The 19,001-nt window shown below is 39.6% G+C and overlaps 1 protein-coding gene across 3 annotated transcripts in view; it reads right to left on the bottom strand.

Annotated features, from left to right (window-relative positions):
* CEMIP2 (cell migration inducing hyaluronidase 2) overlaps nt 1-19,001 on the bottom strand; it is a 74,001-nt gene that overhangs the window by 16,728 nt on the left and 38,272 nt on the right. For all 3 annotated transcript variants that reach the window (XM_039361691.1, XM_039361683.1, XM_039361701.1), the window contains 5 exons: nt 8,067-8,236; nt 6,180-6,389; nt 4,809-5,014; nt 4,027-4,096; nt 1,454-1,582 (listed from right to left, as the gene is read on the bottom strand). In XM_039361691.1, the coding sequence (XP_039217625.1) occupies nt 1,454-1,582; nt 4,027-4,096; nt 4,809-5,014; nt 6,180-6,389; nt 8,067-8,236 (785 nt within the window). The remainder of the gene's footprint in view (nt 1-1,453; nt 1,583-4,026; nt 4,097-4,808; nt 5,015-6,179; nt 6,390-8,066; nt 8,237-19,001) is intronic.

The raw sequence follows: 19,001 nt of genomic DNA, 5'->3' as shown, positions 1-19,001 counted from the left end.
GTCCAGAAGAAGAGCCTTCATTGCCATGTGAGACATCTTGCCCTCCCCAGGTCAGATCTGCGTCTGCCCTTTTGGCCTTTTGAAAGGCCTTGAAGACAGGGCTGTGCCAACTAGCCTGGGCCCCAGATGGGTGTGTGTGTGGTATTTTGAACCACCCCACCTTCTCCCTGTACACACTTTGCTTCCTCTCTTCTCCATCCTGCTTAGTTTTACTTTAATTGAATTTTAAGATCCTTATTTATTGTTTTAATGTTTTATGCTGCGTTTCATTCAAAGTCTGTAAGCCACCTAGTGTTGCCTTTGGAGCGATACATGATAAAAAATAAAAATAAATAAAATGTTGCTGGAAGTTCAAAAACAAGCTATACGACAGGTTAAGTTGTAGATAAAGGCATTCCACTGTCAAAGCATATATCAGACAAGTAGTTCTGGCCACTAAAAAAGTACCGTATATTCTGGCGTATAAGGCGACTGGGCGTATAAGACGACCCCCAAATTTTGAGAAGATTTTCAGGGTTTAGAAAGTCGTCTTATACGCCAAAAAATGCAGTACAATATTGAATTTCTGTTTATAGATGAGCACAATAGGAACTCCATTCCTTTGCTGCTAGAAAGCTTTGTCCTGTTAGTGCTTATTTCTGTAAAAAAAAAAAAAAAAAAGGGCTGGCCACTAGGGGGCAGATTGGTTTTAAATCCAGAGAACAGCTACCCGTATATTCCTGCGTATAAGACAACCCCCGACTTTTGAGAAGATTTTCAGGGTTTAGAAAGTCGTCTTATACACCAGAAAATACGGTATATAACCAAGTTTCAGTAAATATTAACCAAATGATTCTGTTTGGGTTTTTTGTGCCTGCTCAATATTTTCAGTCAAATGTTCAGATGAGCTAATCTTAAAAGAAGTATCTGATTGCTTACAAGTGAGACTATGAAGTTTCAGTTAGTATTAATATATGTTACCTATATTAATATAAGTTAGTATTAATATATGTAATCTACAGGATTAATAATGCGATATAGATTTATACTTTATTTAAGCTCTTTAGGAACCTCTCCTGAAATTATTTCTACAAGATGCTCCCTGTAAGCACACAATACCATATCAGATGTGCATATAAAAATAGTAAATCTTTGTAAAGATTTTAGCAGCATGCATACTTACATTTCTGTATTATATGGTTGATTGTATAAATAAACATAATGAATATTTAAAAATGAACAAATGAATCCGTGTAATGAAACACAGAATGGCTTGAGAATCATAATTATAATTCCAACCACACTTATTACAAACAAGTTATAGTGAAACAGCAGGACATCCCTTTTACCTAAACATATTAAAGAATGCCTTTAGTTAAACTGTATGATTTGTCTTGCGTGAGTACAGCCAGTTTTGTTTAATTTAGATCATGATACATTCATAAACATATAAACCATTAAGAGGTTCAGTTACCTTAAAGTTGGAGTGGACTTTGTTGTTATAGAAAATTCCTAAGGGGGTAAGTTCAGCTTTTGTTTCAAGGAACAATCCATGGGAATCTCCTGTAGGAACTTTATGAAATATATACCATATTCCAGCATCCTAGGAATAAAAAGTGAACTTCAGGGATATGCCACCCTATTTTGTTTGTTTTGTTGTTGGATTTTTATCTCCAGGAGTTCAAGATAATATACACAACATTGCCATTCCCCATTTCCATGCTGGCTCAGGAATTCTGGGAGTTGAAGTCCGCAAGTCATAAAGTTGTCATAGTTGCCAACCTCCTGATTCAGATCTATTTCTATCTCCATCATTAGAGTACTAAACCATTTGGGACTCTTGCATTTAACTTTGGGTAAGAAAACCAGAACACAATAAAGGACCGTGCTGTTTTAAAATCAAATTGTAGTTTGGCTCCACAAGGTTTATCATCATTAACTGTAGTGGTTAGCTGCCATAGTGATCAAAATACTGGACTACAGTTAATGGAGCACAGTTCTTCTCTTTAAAAGTTGAAAATTATATACTTTTTTAAAAAAATAAAAAAAATACCAATTGGTATTATTCAGTGGCCAAAGAAAACACTAGGTTTCTATCTATTGGGTAATTTTCTGGCTCTTAAGATAAAGCCTCCTTTGAATTGAGCTGAGCTCATGGTGATTTTGTGGACATGTGCACACAGTTTTCTTGGCTACATAAGGAAGTGGTTTGCCACCGACTCCTTCTGGGATGTTTATTTGACTTCCCAAGCTAGTGTAGAGTTGAAATTTCCTGGTAGTATTTCATTCAAGTACTAACTGGATCCAACTCTGCTTAGCTTTTCAAGATCAGACAAAGTTGGCTAGCTGCTACAAGACTCTTAGCAATAGACTCTTTTGATTTTCTCTTCCTGAGGAAATTGAGTTCCAAAATTGCATTCCTTCTCTGGCATAAGGCAAAAAACAATTCTTCCTGCTGAGGTATTTCATAATCCAGAGCAGGGGTTTTTCTTGTGTGTGTGTGTGTGTGTGTGTGTGTGTGTGTGTGTGTGTGTATGTTAGCACCGCTGCCTTGCTCACATGCTGAAGAAAAATAAATTGAAACATTACAAAAGATTAGCTACACAGAGTTGGCTATTAAGCAGTCTAATATTGAGGCAGGCTAGGACTATATTGGAGGTGGGGGGAGGTGTGTGTGTGTGCTTTACTTCTCTCCATTTTTAAAAGTCTCTGGAAGGGTTAGCATACTTGTTTTACTATTTACTTTGACAAATGAATAGAAGATTTTGGGAGGTCATTAAAAAAGCATTTAGTTCACTGATCTCTGTCCTATAGGTAGTCCTCGACTTACAATAGTTTGCTTAAGTGACCATTTCAAGTTACAACGGCACTAAAAAAAGTGACTTATGACCGTTGCAGCATCCCCATGGTCACACAATTTACATCTGAATGCTTCATAACTGACTCACATTTATGACAGTTGCAGGGTCCCAGGGTCATGTGATTATCTTTTGCAAACATCTGAGAAGCAAAGTCAATAGGGAAGCCATATTCATTTAACAACCGTGTTACTAATTTAACAATTGCAATGATTCATTTAACAAATGTGGCAAGAAAACTCGTAAAATGGGGCAAAACTCCCTTAACAAATTTCTCACTTAGCAACATAAATTTTCTGCTCAATTGTGGTTGTAAGTTGAGGACTACCTGTATACAATATAATATAATAGCACACACAACTGGAAATAAATTTATATAATTTATATATAAATAAAACTTTTTATATAAAGTTCACTGTTTTTTTTTTACAAATAATAGCTTGTTCATGTTTCATCGGTATTAATATAAATTCAAATGTTTTAAAACTTTTAAAATGTCAAATGTTTTAAAATAAATCAGTCCATTCAGATCTTGATGATATTCAGGAAGTGTGAAATAGTTTAATCCATTATGAATAATTGAAGCCTTCACTTTTAACTAAAATAGTTGTTCTCTTTGGAAACAGAACATTTCAGTGTGTTGGCTGAACAATTCAACTGATATGAAAGACACACAGGTATATATTTCTGTATATCAGAAAATGCTGATAAAAATACTGCTCTACAAAATATATGATCAGCAATGCAAATATAGATTTTAACCTTTTTTATACATCTAAGAAAGATTGCTTATCATTTAGGATGCTACAGAACTAGTTAACCAAAATGAAATTCATAATAAAGCAAATGACCTTATAAATATATTGGTGCACCCCAAAATGAGCTGAGGTGGCGCAGCAGTTAGGGTGCAGTACTGCAGGCCACTTTAGCTGACTGTGTTCAGCAGGTCAGCGGTTCAAATCTCACCGGCTCAAGGTTGACTCAGCCTTCCATCTTTCCGTGGTAGGTAAAATGAGGACCCAGATTGTTGGGGGCAATGTAAATATATATATATATACATTGCTTACTGGTGTACACTGCTTAGAGAGTGCTTGCACTTAAAGCGGTATATAAGTCTCATTAAATAAATAAATAAATAAATAAATAAAATAAACCCCCATTAGTTATTGCAATATGTCAGACCTCTCACCTGTGAGCCAGCAGCTACATTGCTTATAAGATTATTGTTGGGATGAGCAATCCAAAATGTTGATACAGCCCTACAAACAATTGGTGAAACACAATTAGGAGTGACAGATCCTTAGAAGACTCAAGTGTAGTAACAGGAAAATACAGTCACATAAACAATAGTCATTAGTATTCGGAAACAAAGAGAGATCTCCAGCAATTCGATTTTCTAGCAAAGATTGTGAGATCTTTATGTTGCTCTTACAAAAATACTCGTTTTTTAATGTTGAGAATAAAAGACTAAATATATATATATAAATGGATTATATGACATATTTGTGATATGAACCATCTTGAACCATCCCCACTGCATTAGTAATACATGAAAATGTTGTTCAGAACATTGGGAAGGATTTTTGTTGTAAATCAACTTTACAGGGTTGGTGAGTCCTCTGGAACAGTGCAGAAGTAGACCAACGGTGATCTACCTTCTACCAGAATAGTGGATAATGAAATGAGTCCTTCTGATTCTGGAAGAGCCACCCTATTTAGGTTCTTCTTCAGGTAGACCTTGAAAGCTGTAATGTATATTTAGTTACCTGAATCTGACTCAGATTCTCTCTCTCAGACTAGCCTAAAATCTCCTAATGAATTACATGTGATTTGAATCTAGATTTACTTAGTATACCATTCACCTTATTTCCAATTATGTCAGATATGTACATTTTCTCAAAAGAGAATGTCTTATGTAGAGACCATCAAGACCATAATCAGAGCATTCAAACATCTCTCTAACTTACTCACATGCAATCCGTGGCTGGTACGGGTTCATAGTTTCCATAGACATGATCCCTGATTGCTGTGCACATTGTGCTATTTCTGTCTGTTGGAAGAAGGGTGCCTGGTTTGGTGACAAGTCCTAGATTATGAAACAATATATTCCTTTGCTCAATACCATCCTCCATGAAAAAACAATGGCCTAGTGTATTGTATCCAACAGTATCTTTTATCTGCAGAAATAAAAAAAAATGTTTCATCAGATCTCTCTGTATAAGTAGTTCTAAATATAACTATGGGGACACGGCTCTCCTTATGTTTTTCCTATGTCCCCAAATAAATCCATGGTAAACAAATCTTCAGGGTGTCTTTGAATCTGTTTCCACTAGCTTAATTTCTGACAATATTTTTTATTTCACAAAATAATTAGTCACTAACAGCTATGGCATTGCCATGTTAACACATGAAATGTCCCAAAGTGTTAGAAATCATGTTTATACTTCTTGCCAAAGAGTTGTCCCATATTCTCTCTTTTATGAGATGGAGAAAAGCCTGGAGGCTAAAACATGTGAAGAATGGCTGCAGGACTTGGGTTTGGCTAGTCTAAAAAAAAGAAGAAAAAGGGGAGACATGATAGCAGTATTTCAGTATTTGAGGGGCTGCCACAAGGCAGAGGGAATCAGATTGTTCATCAGAGCACCAGAGGGAAGGACGAGAAACAATGGCTGGAAACTGACCAAGGAATTAAAGAGAAACTTCCTGACAGTGAGGACAATCAACCAGTGGAACAGTTTACTCCCAGTAATTGTGGGTGCTCCATCACAGGAGATTTTAAAGAAGAGACTAGACAGCCACCTGTCTGAGATGGTATAGGCTCTCTTGCTTGAGCAGGGGGCTGGACTAGAAGACCTCCAAGGTCCCTTCCATTCTATTCTATTCTGTTCTGCTCTGCTCCAATAAGATAGTCCCCTGAGTCTATAGACAGGGATGATTCCAGCAATTTATGATGTGCATGATCAATGCAAGCTGAAGAATCAAAAGGCTTAAAAGTTTGTCTCTAATCTAGAAAAGGTCATAGATACAACATTATGAATGTGGCAGCCCTCTAATACATACGTTTTTTTTTTCACTTTGCTTTTGAAATATAAACATAGCACTGCCTAGGTTATCTCAATTACATTTCTAAATATGGTTATAATCTGTGGTTTGGAGGAAATCATTGTTAGCAAAGCAATGTCATAAACATAATGGTTTGATGTTAAAAAGGAAAAACATTTCTTTCTGTACCTCTGCAATCAGCAAAATCAGGCAGCAAAATCAGGAATACCGAAAGACCTATTTCACTTTGGTTATTTGCACATTCAGTTTCCAAACCTTTCATTCTTTCATTGCTCTTACCAGCAAACCATTTGTGCCATGAATTGACACACATCTGGAGAAACAATGGTGAATTGAGAGGCCTTCTACGTAAGTCCTATACGTATATCCTCCTTTCTCATCCACATCGCCACAAAGGTAAAAGTGAACAGGGTAACTGCCAGGTATTTGTTGACCCATCTGCTTCAGCTCCACATGAGAGAGATGAACAGATGTGAAATTCTTTAAAATCTGGAAGAATATGCAAAAATAATCCAACTTATTGTTCACATTTTCTTCAATGATAATGCTTTGTACGTCTTAGAAAAATATTTAAACAAACAAGGCATTATCAATAAACTAAAAAATATATGCATCATAATGCAAAACACCCCAATACACGGGAGGGAGGGAGGGAGAGAGAGAGAGAGAGAGATATTAGGGCAAAATATCAAATTTTAAATTTCCACTTTAAACTCTTAACATTTGGGTAAATACAAGTAATCTAGGATTAACTATATTAGCAGTACTAAAAAGGGTAAGTAAATATTACAAAGAGTAACTTATTACTAAAAAGGAGACCATTTATAAGAGAAAATTCCTAAACTAAAAGATTTTTTAGGGTTCTCTTTTTTGTTATGTTAACTTTCTCTGCCAGGGCTATTTCCAACTTTATTAAATATTAATGATCCAGATTTTTTTTTACTTTTTCAATGTTTATTTAATAATAAATGAATTTAATTTTCCACACTGTATTATTTTATAAGATGGGCAATAAAGCCACTAGAATTAATTACCAAAGTAAGTTCTGCAATGTTTACTATTTCCTCAATCAAAAGAAGTGTGTGTGTGTGTGTGTGTAAGAGAGAGAGAGAATTGCATGTGCAGGAAAGAAAATCAAACACCAACTTAATTGTGGTCCTTCCAACATAATCTATAAAGTCTTCGACTGATAGAATGCAAAATTGTAGGAAGGTTTAGTACCATATATGATTTGTTTATAATCAAATATTTATGCTTTGATAAAATGGAGTTTAAGGGAATTTTATACCAAAGTGTTCTAAGCTGACAGATCCTCTTATACAGATAGTCCTCGCTTAGCGACAATTGAGACCATGTTGTGGTCGCTAAATAGAAAATCACATGAGCACAACTGAGCTTGCAACCTTATTTCTCCTTTGGTCATTAGGAGAAGCATGACATGACTAAGACTTAAAACTTAACTCTGCTTGTGGCAAGTCAGTTGCACCACACACAAAAGGTGAAGATGGGACAACGGCACGCTGCAATAATCATAAATGCAAAGATTGCTTGCAAAGTTATTTTTTAGTTATTTGGTCACTGCATGAGGCAGACAGTAATTTTAAAGGCTTTCAAGAGAACTCATACTTGCTATAAGAATTCTGTGTAACATGGGAAGAGATTTTTTCCTTTTAAATGATGTGGCTGTACACCTTGCTTTAAGTATTGCCTACTAACAATTAATTGATGTATTAATTTAATAAAACCACAAACATAATATTTAAAGTAACCTAACCCTGAAATTAAATATAGAACAGCAGGTGGAAAGCTCCTCTGTTTAATAATCTCTGTTTAATCATAAGCTGCATCATCTCTACAGTATATAAATGAAGTATCACTGCAACTGAGTTGTTGCAGAATAGAATTAGTGGGTTAAATTTGGCTTCTGTATAAAGGCAGCTTTACTTCTTCATGCCATAAAAATCAATAAGATTTAATGAATGGATCTGGAAGTACCGATGCTGCAACATGATCAATATTTCACACAGCTGGCTCAACCTAATGCTTAACAGGCAGCAGGCATTAAATAGTATGAAACAGGATGGAATTCCCTCCACTGTGTCCTATTTGCAAGATCAAAAGCCACTGGTGTCTTGATACGATGAAATTAAACTTTTTCTTCCATACCTTGATATGTCCACCAAAAGTATCATAACTGAAGAATCTGCAGTCTTTGCCAGTATAGCAGGAATCTTCCATCTTTCCTGTGATTATGATGTTTCTGGTAAGAATTCCAACTTCTGCCCTCATATCCACTCCATCAACGATTTCTCCCATATGCAAGAACTGAGGCATTTCTGGTTCAAAAGAGAACACAAATGAGAAAAGGGTGAAAATGACACACACCCTCCATTACTATCAATACATATATTTTTCATTTAGTACATGACAAAAAGTGGATTTTGTCTACATGAACTCTTGTTCTTTGGAAAAAAATTTTTTTTACCAGGCTTAGAATATTATTCATAATCTAGGTTTATAGGTCACTTGAGATATCTTATTTATATGTTAACATTCTTATGTCTATCTGTTTTTCTTTTCTGCTCTCCATCTTGCAGCTTACCATAGTGTAGTTGTGTTCAACATGATTGCTTTTGTAAAAAAGTTGTTCTTGACTAAATATCACATCATCTCTTAATGGCAGGCCCTAAATTCCAAGTTTTCCCCAGTTAGGAAAAATGATTATTTTCAATAACAATGAAACAAATGCTTTACTGACTGACACCTTATCTGAAGCATGAAGAACTTACAGTCTCATTCACCAGCTGATGAATGCAATGAGCAACAGGAATGCAAAGACTGTGGCATGCTATGACAAGACTACGCAAAATTAGAATCTCTTTGTTATTCATACTATTTGTGAATATACAGCTAAAAGGTTCTTCTGAGAATAAGAAAAATGTTTCCATAGTGGGAATGAAAGCAATGTTAAAGTTCTAATCCTTCGTATAGAAAATGATTGCTAGAAAGGAAAGAAAACTATGGGAATAGAAGTTCTACCAGGGAACCTGAGTGACTTCTTAAAATAATAGACTTGTTTTAAGTGATGTCCTAGAACAATAATATATAATACTGTGAAAAAGTTTTGGGCCACCATCTGCTTTGTTGACCATCAACAAATGACCATCCATAATTATTTTTTGGTCTTGAATGCCACATCTTGAATATCCAGTTTGTCTGTTGATTTCCCTTTGAGAGTGCCCTTGCTGATACAAAATGATTTTTTGTCTGCAAATTCTGTGATCTTTGGCATTTTAACTGGAATGATAGGACATAAAGTTGGTCTCATTAGCAAGCTTCCAATGAATTACAGGTAGCCCTCGAGTTACAATGACAACTGAGTCCAAAATTTATGTTGCTAAGTGAAACATTTGTTAAGTGAGTTTGCCCCATTTTACAATTTTTCTTCCCACATTTGTTAAGTGAATCATTGTATTTGTTAAGTTAGTAACACAGTTGTTAAGTGAATCTGGCTTCCCGTTGACGTCATTCTCACATGACCTCAGGACACTGCAACGGTCATAAATATGAGTCAGTTGCCAAGCATCTGAATTTTTAACATGTGACCATGGGGATGCTGCAATGGTTGTAAATGCGAAAAATGGTCGTAAGTCACTTTTTTTCAGTGCTGTTGTAACGGTCACTAAATGAACTCTTATAAGTCAAGGACTACCTGTACATTCACACAACATGTGTCTATACTGATGTAATGCTCAAGCATGTCTTACACAAACCTGGTGTAATAGACCTTTTTGCACAGTAGTCATTTTGGCAGGAATTCATAGGACACATACAAACGTTAGCAATCATAGTACTTAGGGTTCTGTTCCATTTAGGTTTACAGGAGGGGCTCCCCAACTCCCGGATCACAGAACTGGGCTGCACAGCTGGAGGTGACTAATAGGCGAGCAAGCAAAGCTTCATCTGTATTTGCAGCCGCTCCCCAGCACTAGCATCATCACCTCAGTTCCACCTCAGATGATCAGACATTAGATTCTGATAGGAAAACGAACCTTACTGTAAACTGCGTATGTGAAAGATCTAGGTTGTGTGCTTCTCATCTCCCTCCCCCAGTCTGTGGAAAAATTGTCTTCCATAAAACTGGTTCCTGGTGCCAAAAAAGCGGGGGACCGCTGGTTTACAGCAGGGGTCCCCAACCCCTGGTCCGTGGACCAGCACCGGGCCGTGGCATGCCAGCAACCTGTCTGCACAAACAAGCAAAGCTCCATCCACTGGATGCAGGCAGCACACAAAACCACGCACCCTCCGGTCTGCGGAAAAAGCTCTCTCCACGAAACCGGTCCCTGGTGCCCAAAAGGTTGGGGACCTCTGGTTTAAGCAGTCTGCAATTGTGTTATAAGTCACTACTTTGTCCTGGGTAGCAGACAGAGTGACTGAGAATAAGGAAAATGACGCTTTTAAAGGCACTTTAATGCTAAAGCAAGATTACAGCCAAGAACATTTTGATTAACCACTCAGATTCTTAGCTATTTTATTTCAATATTTCTCGGACTTGCTGATTGAGCAATTTCCTTAGATTTGCAATTGCCTGCAGAAATACAACACCAGAAGGCAGAGAATCTGCAAAAAGCTTAGCATCCAATATAAGACCAGGAGCACATGTAGATGCATGTGAAGGAGCACAGGGCTAATGACTGTAGATAAAGATACTTTACAGGTGCCAGCCTTGTCTTTGAGAAATTCTGCAAAGCAAAGGTTGTGTAATGGAAGAATTGTTTTCAACTTGAGAGTGATGTGAAATATGCATTCAAGGCAATAACGCATAATACATATGCATGGATTATTGATCTGAATTGATGAGAAATATTACAATCGTACAATTCTCCATCTAAAACTTTGAATAAAGACCATTCAAAACTTCATTATTTTATTGATGTTCCTGGTGGGTTAGATCCAGTGAAGTACATGAGAGTGGCCAAAGGTCACCTCACTTTGTTTCCCATCATAGCATTTCTATCCCTCTAATTATGTTATGTAAATCTACTGGACAGTCTAGACAGGGGTCTTCAAACTTGGCCCTTTTATGATTGTTTACTTCAACTCCCAGAATTCCTCAGACAGCGTGCCTGGCTGAGGAATTCTGGGAATTAAAGTCCACAAGTCATAAAAGGGCCAAGTTCGAAGACCCCTGGTCTAGACATAGAATGAGGGCTTGACTAGTGAAAGGGATTAAAATCAGCAGAGGTGCATTCTATGAGTTGATGCCATAAGGGAAAAAAATGCCAGCTAGCCCACATGCTTAACTGTAGACCAATCCATCATTCATGTCATCCTTGACTTACAACCGTACAGGGACCAGACCTTCTGTTGCTAAGCAATGTGGTCATTAAGTAGTTGCACCCAATTTTATGAACTTGTTTGGAGTAGTTGTTAAGGGAATCCAGCTTCTCCCACTGACTTGCTTATTGGAATTTCCCTGGGAAGATCACAAAGGTAATCGTGTGATGTGAGGACACTGCAACCACTGTACATACATGCTGGTTGCCCAATGCCTGAATTTTGATCACATGACTGAGGGAAAGTTACGACAGCGGTAAGTGTGAGGCCCGGTGTAAGCCATGTTTTTCAGTGCTGGTATAACTTTACAGAGTTGTTAAATGAATTGCTGTAAGTCGAGGACTACCAAAATTGCATAAGACAGCATTCTCAGAAAAAAATAGCTTTCAATATGCCTGCACCTACAAACCAACTAAAACATGAACAATCCAACTGAAAATGAGAATCTGATGAGGCACCGAAGATTTACTTTTTTCCAAATTCCATATGCTGTTGAAATGTGTGTTAAAAACTTAAACTATGCCCCAAACATTAGAATAGAATGCATACATATAATGCGTGCACACATACAAATGCTCACACACAGGTGCGCTCACAAATGAACACACCCACAGGCAATAGAACAAAGTGTCTTTATAGGTCAGAGAAGCTCTTTGGAATAATAGTAGATTATCAAAATACTTAAATATGTAATGAACATTCCAATTTACTTTTTATGAATTTATCTTCTATATTGGAAGCAAATATTTCTACATAAAAATGGCAGTTTCCTCATTACAATATACAATTGTCGTGTTTCCTTATAAACGGAAAATTCTCTTTGCACTGAGTAGACCTTTTGCTATGGAAAAATCATTTTTATTACTATTTTTGAACAAGACTAATGTCTTATTCAAAAGAAGCAACATGCTGTTTTTATCTTATTTTTGAATAAGACTAATGTGTTGAATCTTAGCAAATTCATAATATAGCAGACCTTTGGCTTTATTATGGCTCTTTCATTATGGCGGCTTCATTATGGCTTTTTTGGTAATAAATCATATATAGCAGAGGCCCCCAACCTTTTGGGCACCAGGGACCGTTTCCATGGAGAGAGGTTTTTCCATGGACCAGAGAGTGCGTGGTTTTGTGTGCTGCCTGCATCCTGCGGATAGGGCTTTGCTTGTTTGTGTGGACCGGTTGCTGGCATGCTGTGGCCCAGTACCAGTCCACAGACTGGGGGTTGGGGACTCCTGATATATAGAATATAATTTTTCCCCAGACACAAATCCTTCAAACCAGTTGATGTTAAGATCTAATTCAGAATTAATTAATACTAGCATGCAAAGTACAACAGTTACAAAAAAGAACATTTAATGCATAGAGGCTGTGATGGATGTTAACAGGTAAAGTGAAGTTGGTTTCTTGCACAAAAATCCAGCCTGACTGTACATGCCTGCGAAGTAGGAAGGTATGAAGCTCTTGACAGATTTTTGGAACACTGAAGGAAACTGGATATTAAATGAATAGAAAGCCGAGGAACTGCTTCCATATGGGAATAGTTTGCTTGCCTTTCCTCATTCATGTGAGAGAGCTAGCACAAGCTTTCTTCAGATGCTGAAGTCTGAGGACTAAGAGAAGCAAAGAATAAAATTTCACTAGTAAAAGGATGAGATCCGTATTTCAAGCAGAAGGGACAGCTCACTACAGCAACATAAAATTATCCCGAGAATATTTAGGATTCCCTTGAAATTAAAGGCATTGGGGAAACAGAAATTTCAATATCACTGATTCTTGCAATAATTAGGGCTATTCCTGTGTTATCTTCAGTCCCCTCTAATCTCTTCTTCACCACAGTAATAATCTGGCTGGGATGACATCATCTTTTCCTGCTTTCTTACATCCAGGCTCCACAACCTTAATAATACACATTCAATCCATTGCAAAATCACTTCTGAGGTGACATGTCCACCAGTTTCTAATTCTAATTCTTCTTGCGATTTTTAAGATAAATTAGAAATAAAGCAAGAAACGGTTCACTAAAAGTTAGCTCTTCTCTTAGAAGCTAAACTACTATTAAACCTTCAAATCATAATTAAAAATTAGATTTCACTAAATATTAATCATGAATTTTCAAAATAATTATAGAATCAGATGTTAACCATTTAATCATGCAAGTGCGATGGGCAGTATAGAAATTTGATAAATAAATGATTATATTCATATTCACCATTATTATAATTAAAGAATTCAAATTTACACTTACCCGATCTAGGCATTATAATTACTACTAGCATAACTCAACTTAAATGGATGCCCCTAATCTGAATACACCTTCAAATCATACATTTAAGATCATTTAACAGTTACTTTAAAACAGCCATGCTTTTTGCTAAGAACAATAATTATGAGGACCAGAATAAAAGAATAGAATAGAGCTGGAAGGGACTTTGGAGCTCTTCTAGTCCAGCCCCATGCTCAAGCAGGAGAACCTGTACCATTTCAGACAAGTGACTGTCCAGTCTCTTGTTAAAAGCGCCCATGATTTCTGGAGGCAAGCTGTTCCACTGGTTAACTGTCCTCACTGTCAGGAAGTTTCCCCTTAATTCCAGGTTGCTTCTCTCTTTGATCAGTTTCTAACCATTGTTTCTCATCCTTCCCTATGGTCCTTTGGAGAATAGTTTGACCTCCTCGTCTTTGTGGCAGCCCCTCAAATACTGAAATACTACTATCACGTCACCCCTATTTCTTCTTTTCTTTAGACTAGCCAAACCCAAGTCCTGCAGCTGTTCTTCGTGTTTTAGTTTCCAGGCCTTTGATCATCTTAGTTGCTCTTCTTTTCCAAGGTCTCAACATCTTTGTTGTAGTATGGTGACCAAAATTGGTTGCAGTATTCCAGGTATGGTCTTACTAGGGTTTTATAAAGTGGCACTAATACTTCGTGTGATCTTGATTCTATGCCCCAGGATTGTATTACCTTTTTTGGCTGCTGCTGCACACTGTTGGTCATAGTCAAGTGATCGTCCACTAGGACTCCAAGGTCCCTCTCACAGTTGCTCTTTTTGAGCCAGGTCTCACCTAATCTATACGTACCTTTGATTTTTCCTGTCTAAATGTAAAACTTTGCTTTTCTCCACATTAAAACTCTTTTTATTGGATAGAGCCTATTGTTCAAGTTTGTCAAGATCTTTTTGGATCATGAGCTTGCCTTCTAGGGTGTTGACTATTCCTGCCAGCTTGGTGTCATCTGCAAATATGATGAGTCCCCCTTCTATTCCCTCATCTAAGTCATTAATGAAGATATTGAAGAGTACTGGTCCTAAGACAGAGCCTTGTGGTATCCCACTGCTTACTTCTCTCCATGTGTATGTAGTACCATTGTGGACTACTCGCTGAGTACGATTTGTCAACCAGCGACAGATCCATCTGATGGTGTTGTTGTCTATCCCACTTATATATGATTTTGAGGGAGTGGGCAGATCTCCACTATTTTCCAACCTCTGCAACATTTCACAAAATTCATAGAAAATTGTTTATTTTGTTTTGCATGTTTTTTCTCTACCAGAATATTATATTTCTTAATATCTTAGAAGTATTAGGCTGTGAAGAACACACCTGTCTTTCTGAGTAAAAATTTGCATCAAATTCTGGTTAGCCAGCTTTAGATATAGTTATAGGCGGTGTTAGAAATCCAAGATAAGAGAAGGGCAAAGAGTGGGGGGGGGGAAATGACCCCAATCTCTTAGTGAAGAAACCTGTATTAAAGTTTTACTGCTTGATGTGAGAGTGAATTATCATAATATCATTGTTGTCCAACATGAGAAGTCATTTATCTCTATAGCAGGCATAAGACAAACACTACATAAAGAAACAATGGTATGCTAAATACTTCAATGCTTAAGACAGCCACCCGAAATAAGGAAAATGCATGGGAGGCAGGAACAATAAAAAGGGAAAGTTTTATTTACAGATAACAAAAGGGGCGTTGTCTAACCTGAATGCTTTTTCTCAGCATGAGGATGGATAATCCACAGATGGGACATATCAAAGCTTGTTCTGTCCGTATGGGGGGGGGGAAATAGTCAGGGCATGTGTCCCTCCGGACGACACCACTCGTTGTAACACCCTCCGGCCAAAAGAGGCGTCTGTAGAGGCAAATTTATCAATTTTGTAATGTCTTATAAACGGGGAGAGTGACGACCAAGTCGCCGCCCGACAAATCTCATCAATGAGTGCTTGAGTCGCCCAAGCCGCTGAAGTTGCTGCACTGCGGGTGGAATGGTTAGTGATGGATAAGGACTGGGATTGATAAGCCGTGGCGATACAGGCCTTGATCCACCTGACAATGGTGGATGACAAGACCTTCTGCCCCATGGAAGAGGGCTGGAAAGAAATGAGAAGCGCTTCTGATTTGCAGAAGGCAGAAGTCCGCTTGATGTACTGTCTTAATGCCCTGCGTACATCCAAGGTGTGCCATGGCGCTCCAGGTCGCGAGATGGTCGAGGGCAAAAGCTTGGTAATATAAGTTCTTGTGATCTATGGAATAAGGTGTTTACCTTAGGAATGAACGATGGGTCCAATCTTAGGATCACACAATCCTTACGAAAGACACATAGATTCTCCATGACAGAGAGTGCTGCCAGTTCGGAAATACGCCTGGCTGATGTCACTGCTATAAGAAAGGCCACCTTCATGGACAAGAGTTTCAAATCACAAGTCTTAAGGGGCTCGAATGGTGTCGCGGTAAGAGCTTGTAATACACAAGAAAGATCCCACGAGGGGTATCTATGGGACCGTGGGTGGTTTTGAGTTGACCGCTCCCTTGATGAAGGAGCGGATCATCAGGTGATGGGCCAGAGAAGAAGAACCGTCACATGACAGCACCATAGCCAGGGCTGCTACTTGCCTTTGTCAAGTCCATCCAGCAAATATTCTAAAATTCTAGGGATAGTGATGGATGAAATATCAATTTGGTTCCTGGTACACCAGGTGGAAAAGTTCTTCCAAGTGGAGTCATAAATTCTGTTGGTAGATGGGCATCTCGAAGCCTAGATCATGTTGATCACCCTCATTGGGTAGGACTCTTGAGGTAGACGCTGCCGCTCAAATGCCAGGCAGTTAGCTGGAGCCATTGCGGGTCCGGATGTTGAAGTGCACCCTGACTGAGCGCAATGCGATCCGAAGGGATCCTTCACGGAGTCAAGGTGGAAAGACTCATGAGGTCGGCAAACCACGGATGCCTTGGCCAGTGCAGAGCAATTAGTATGATCTCTGCTCTCTCCTGTAACAGTTTGCGTATGACCGCTGGCATTAGAGGGAGTGGAGGAAATGTGTAAAATAGATCCCTGGGCCATGGGCTGCATAGGGCGTCCACTCTCTCTGCCCCCGGAGATGGAAAATGGGAGAAGAACCTTGGGAGTTGTGAATTCGCCAGAGATGCGAACAGATCCGGTGTCGGGTAGCCGAACCTCTTCGCTATCTCTGTGAATAGCTCTGGACGCAGGTGCCACTCGGAGTGACCACCATTGCTCTGCTCAAGGCATCTGCCTGCTTGTTTGTCTCTCCCGAGATGTGTTCGGTCCTGAGGGAGGAGAGGTTGGTCTCTGCCCAGAAGCAAAGCAGTCGGGCCTTGGTCATGAGTGACTCGGATCGTGTGCCCCCCTGCCGGTTCACATGGGCTTTGGCCGCTATGTTGTCTGTGAGGACTAGAACATGCTGACCCCTCACCCTGTGGCTGAAATGCTGTAATGCTATGTGTATGGCTCTGAGCTCCAACCAGTTTATGTTGTGCTTCAGATCCCGTCGGGACCACCATCCCTGAACCCACTGGGATTGGAGATGAGCCCCCCATCCGAAGAGGCTGGCATCAGTTGTGAGGGTGAGTTGAGTCGGTTCCTTGAAACTGGAACCTCTGGCTACCGATTGGGAGGACCACCAGCGGAGCGACTTCAATATTTGAGGTGGGACCTTTACTTTTCTGTTGGAAAATCTGAGTTTCCACCAATGAAAGGGGAGAAGGAACCACTGTAGGGCCCTGGAGTGGAATCTGGCACATGGCACTATGGAAATGCACGAGATCATCTTCCCTAAGAGTTGGGAGAGGGTGACTAGAGGAACAACATGGACGTGTTGGACCTGATGCATCAGGGTCCAGATACTGATCTGGCAGTCCGGTGACAAGTAGACCATGCACTGTTCCGTATCTATGACCGCCCCCAAATGGAGACGAGTGGATGGAATTAACTCTTTAGGAAGTTTACCAAGAAACCGTGGTTTTGAAGAACATCAATGGTGAGTACTACGTCTGACCTTGCCGTCTGAACTGACCTGGACTGTATAAGAATGTCGTCCAGGTAGGACTGGATCTGTATTGGAACCAGTCTCAGGTGGGCAGCCAGAACCGTCAGGATCTTCATAAACACCCTCGGAGCGGATGACAGGCCAAATGGAAGAGCTCTGTATTGATAATGACAGGACTTGTAACAGAATCTGAGAAATCTGCAATGATTGAGAAGTATTGGAACATGTAGGTACGCTTCCGTGAGGTCGATAGACGTCAGGAACTTGCCCTTTCTGATGCTTACTAGAATAGATTGTAGAGTCTGCATCTTGAATTTTTTATAAATTAGGTAGGTATTTAGTCTTTTTAGATCAAGAATGGCTCTCCATCCTCCCGAGGATGGAGCAGAAGCCTTTCCCTATCTGTTCGGCTGGGACTGGTTCCACGGCCTTTATCTCCAAGAGGTGATTTATGACCTCGTTCATGAGGCTTTTCTTGGTTGGGTTCAGGGGGGTTTGGCACGGTCTGAACCAATCTGGTGGTCTGGATAGGAATTCCAGCGATAGGCCATTCTCTATGGTGGATAGAACCCAAACGTCTGTGGTTGTGGCTTCCCAGTTGTGAATAAAGAGGGAAAGCCTGCCACCAATGGGGGGGGGTCCATCCCTGGAGTCACTTATTCCTCCTAAAGGGATGGCCCCCGGCACCTCAAAAGGGCTGTTTGGACTGAAATTGCTGCCTGGGTTTGGATCCAAATCGGTCCGATTGGCGATCGGCCCCAGGAGGGAAGGATCGGGGTTGTTGGGACCACTCTGTCCCCGAAGTGCTGCGGAATGACTGTTTATGATAATATGGGCTAGTTTTCTTGTCCGCCCGCCTGGTCTGGTGGACTAACACCTTCTTCTTGTCCTGGTTCTCCACCAAGCAGGGATCGAGAGCTTCCCCAAACAAATGACTGCCAGTGTTAAGATGCTGTGGCTAGACGCCACTTGGACTTTAAGTCCGCCTGCCAGTTTCAGCCAGAGCAGCCAGTGAGTTGATACATTAGCGGCAATTGCCCTGGCCGAAAATCTGGCTGTGGGAAGTGTGGCATCAGCCATGTATTCTGCCGTCGCAAGCAACTTACCCAAAGTTTGGTGAGCCCGTACCTGTTCCTGGGGAATCATGGCCTGAAGCTCTTGAAGCCAAATGATGGAGGTCCTGGAAAAGAAAGATGCTGAAGTGGAAGCCTTCACTGCCCAGCCGGATGCTTGATGAGACCTGCACAAAGAAAATTCTGATTTTCTTTCCTCTGGTCTCAAGGCTTCCACCATATCGCCTGGTATAGTGGAGGGGGAAAAGATAGGAGTTAAGGATGTGTCCACCGCCGGGACCTCTAGCAAATCTGACAGCAAAGGAGCAACATTGAAAAGTTTTTTATCAGTGACCCCTGGGGCAGGGGGAGCATTGAAGCTAGCCCATTGTTTCTTTATGGTATTAAGGAAGAAGGGAGGGCACGGAATGTG

This window comes from Crotalus tigris, unplaced genomic scaffold (genome assembly GCF_016545835.1).
Source record: "Crotalus tigris isolate CLP2741 ecotype Arizona unplaced genomic scaffold, ASM1654583v1 scf7180000017585.4430047, whole genome shotgun sequence".
Lineage (NCBI taxonomy): Eukaryota > Metazoa > Chordata > Lepidosauria > Squamata > Viperidae > Crotalus > Crotalus tigris.
This window is presented reverse-complemented; position numbering and strand designations above follow the sequence as displayed.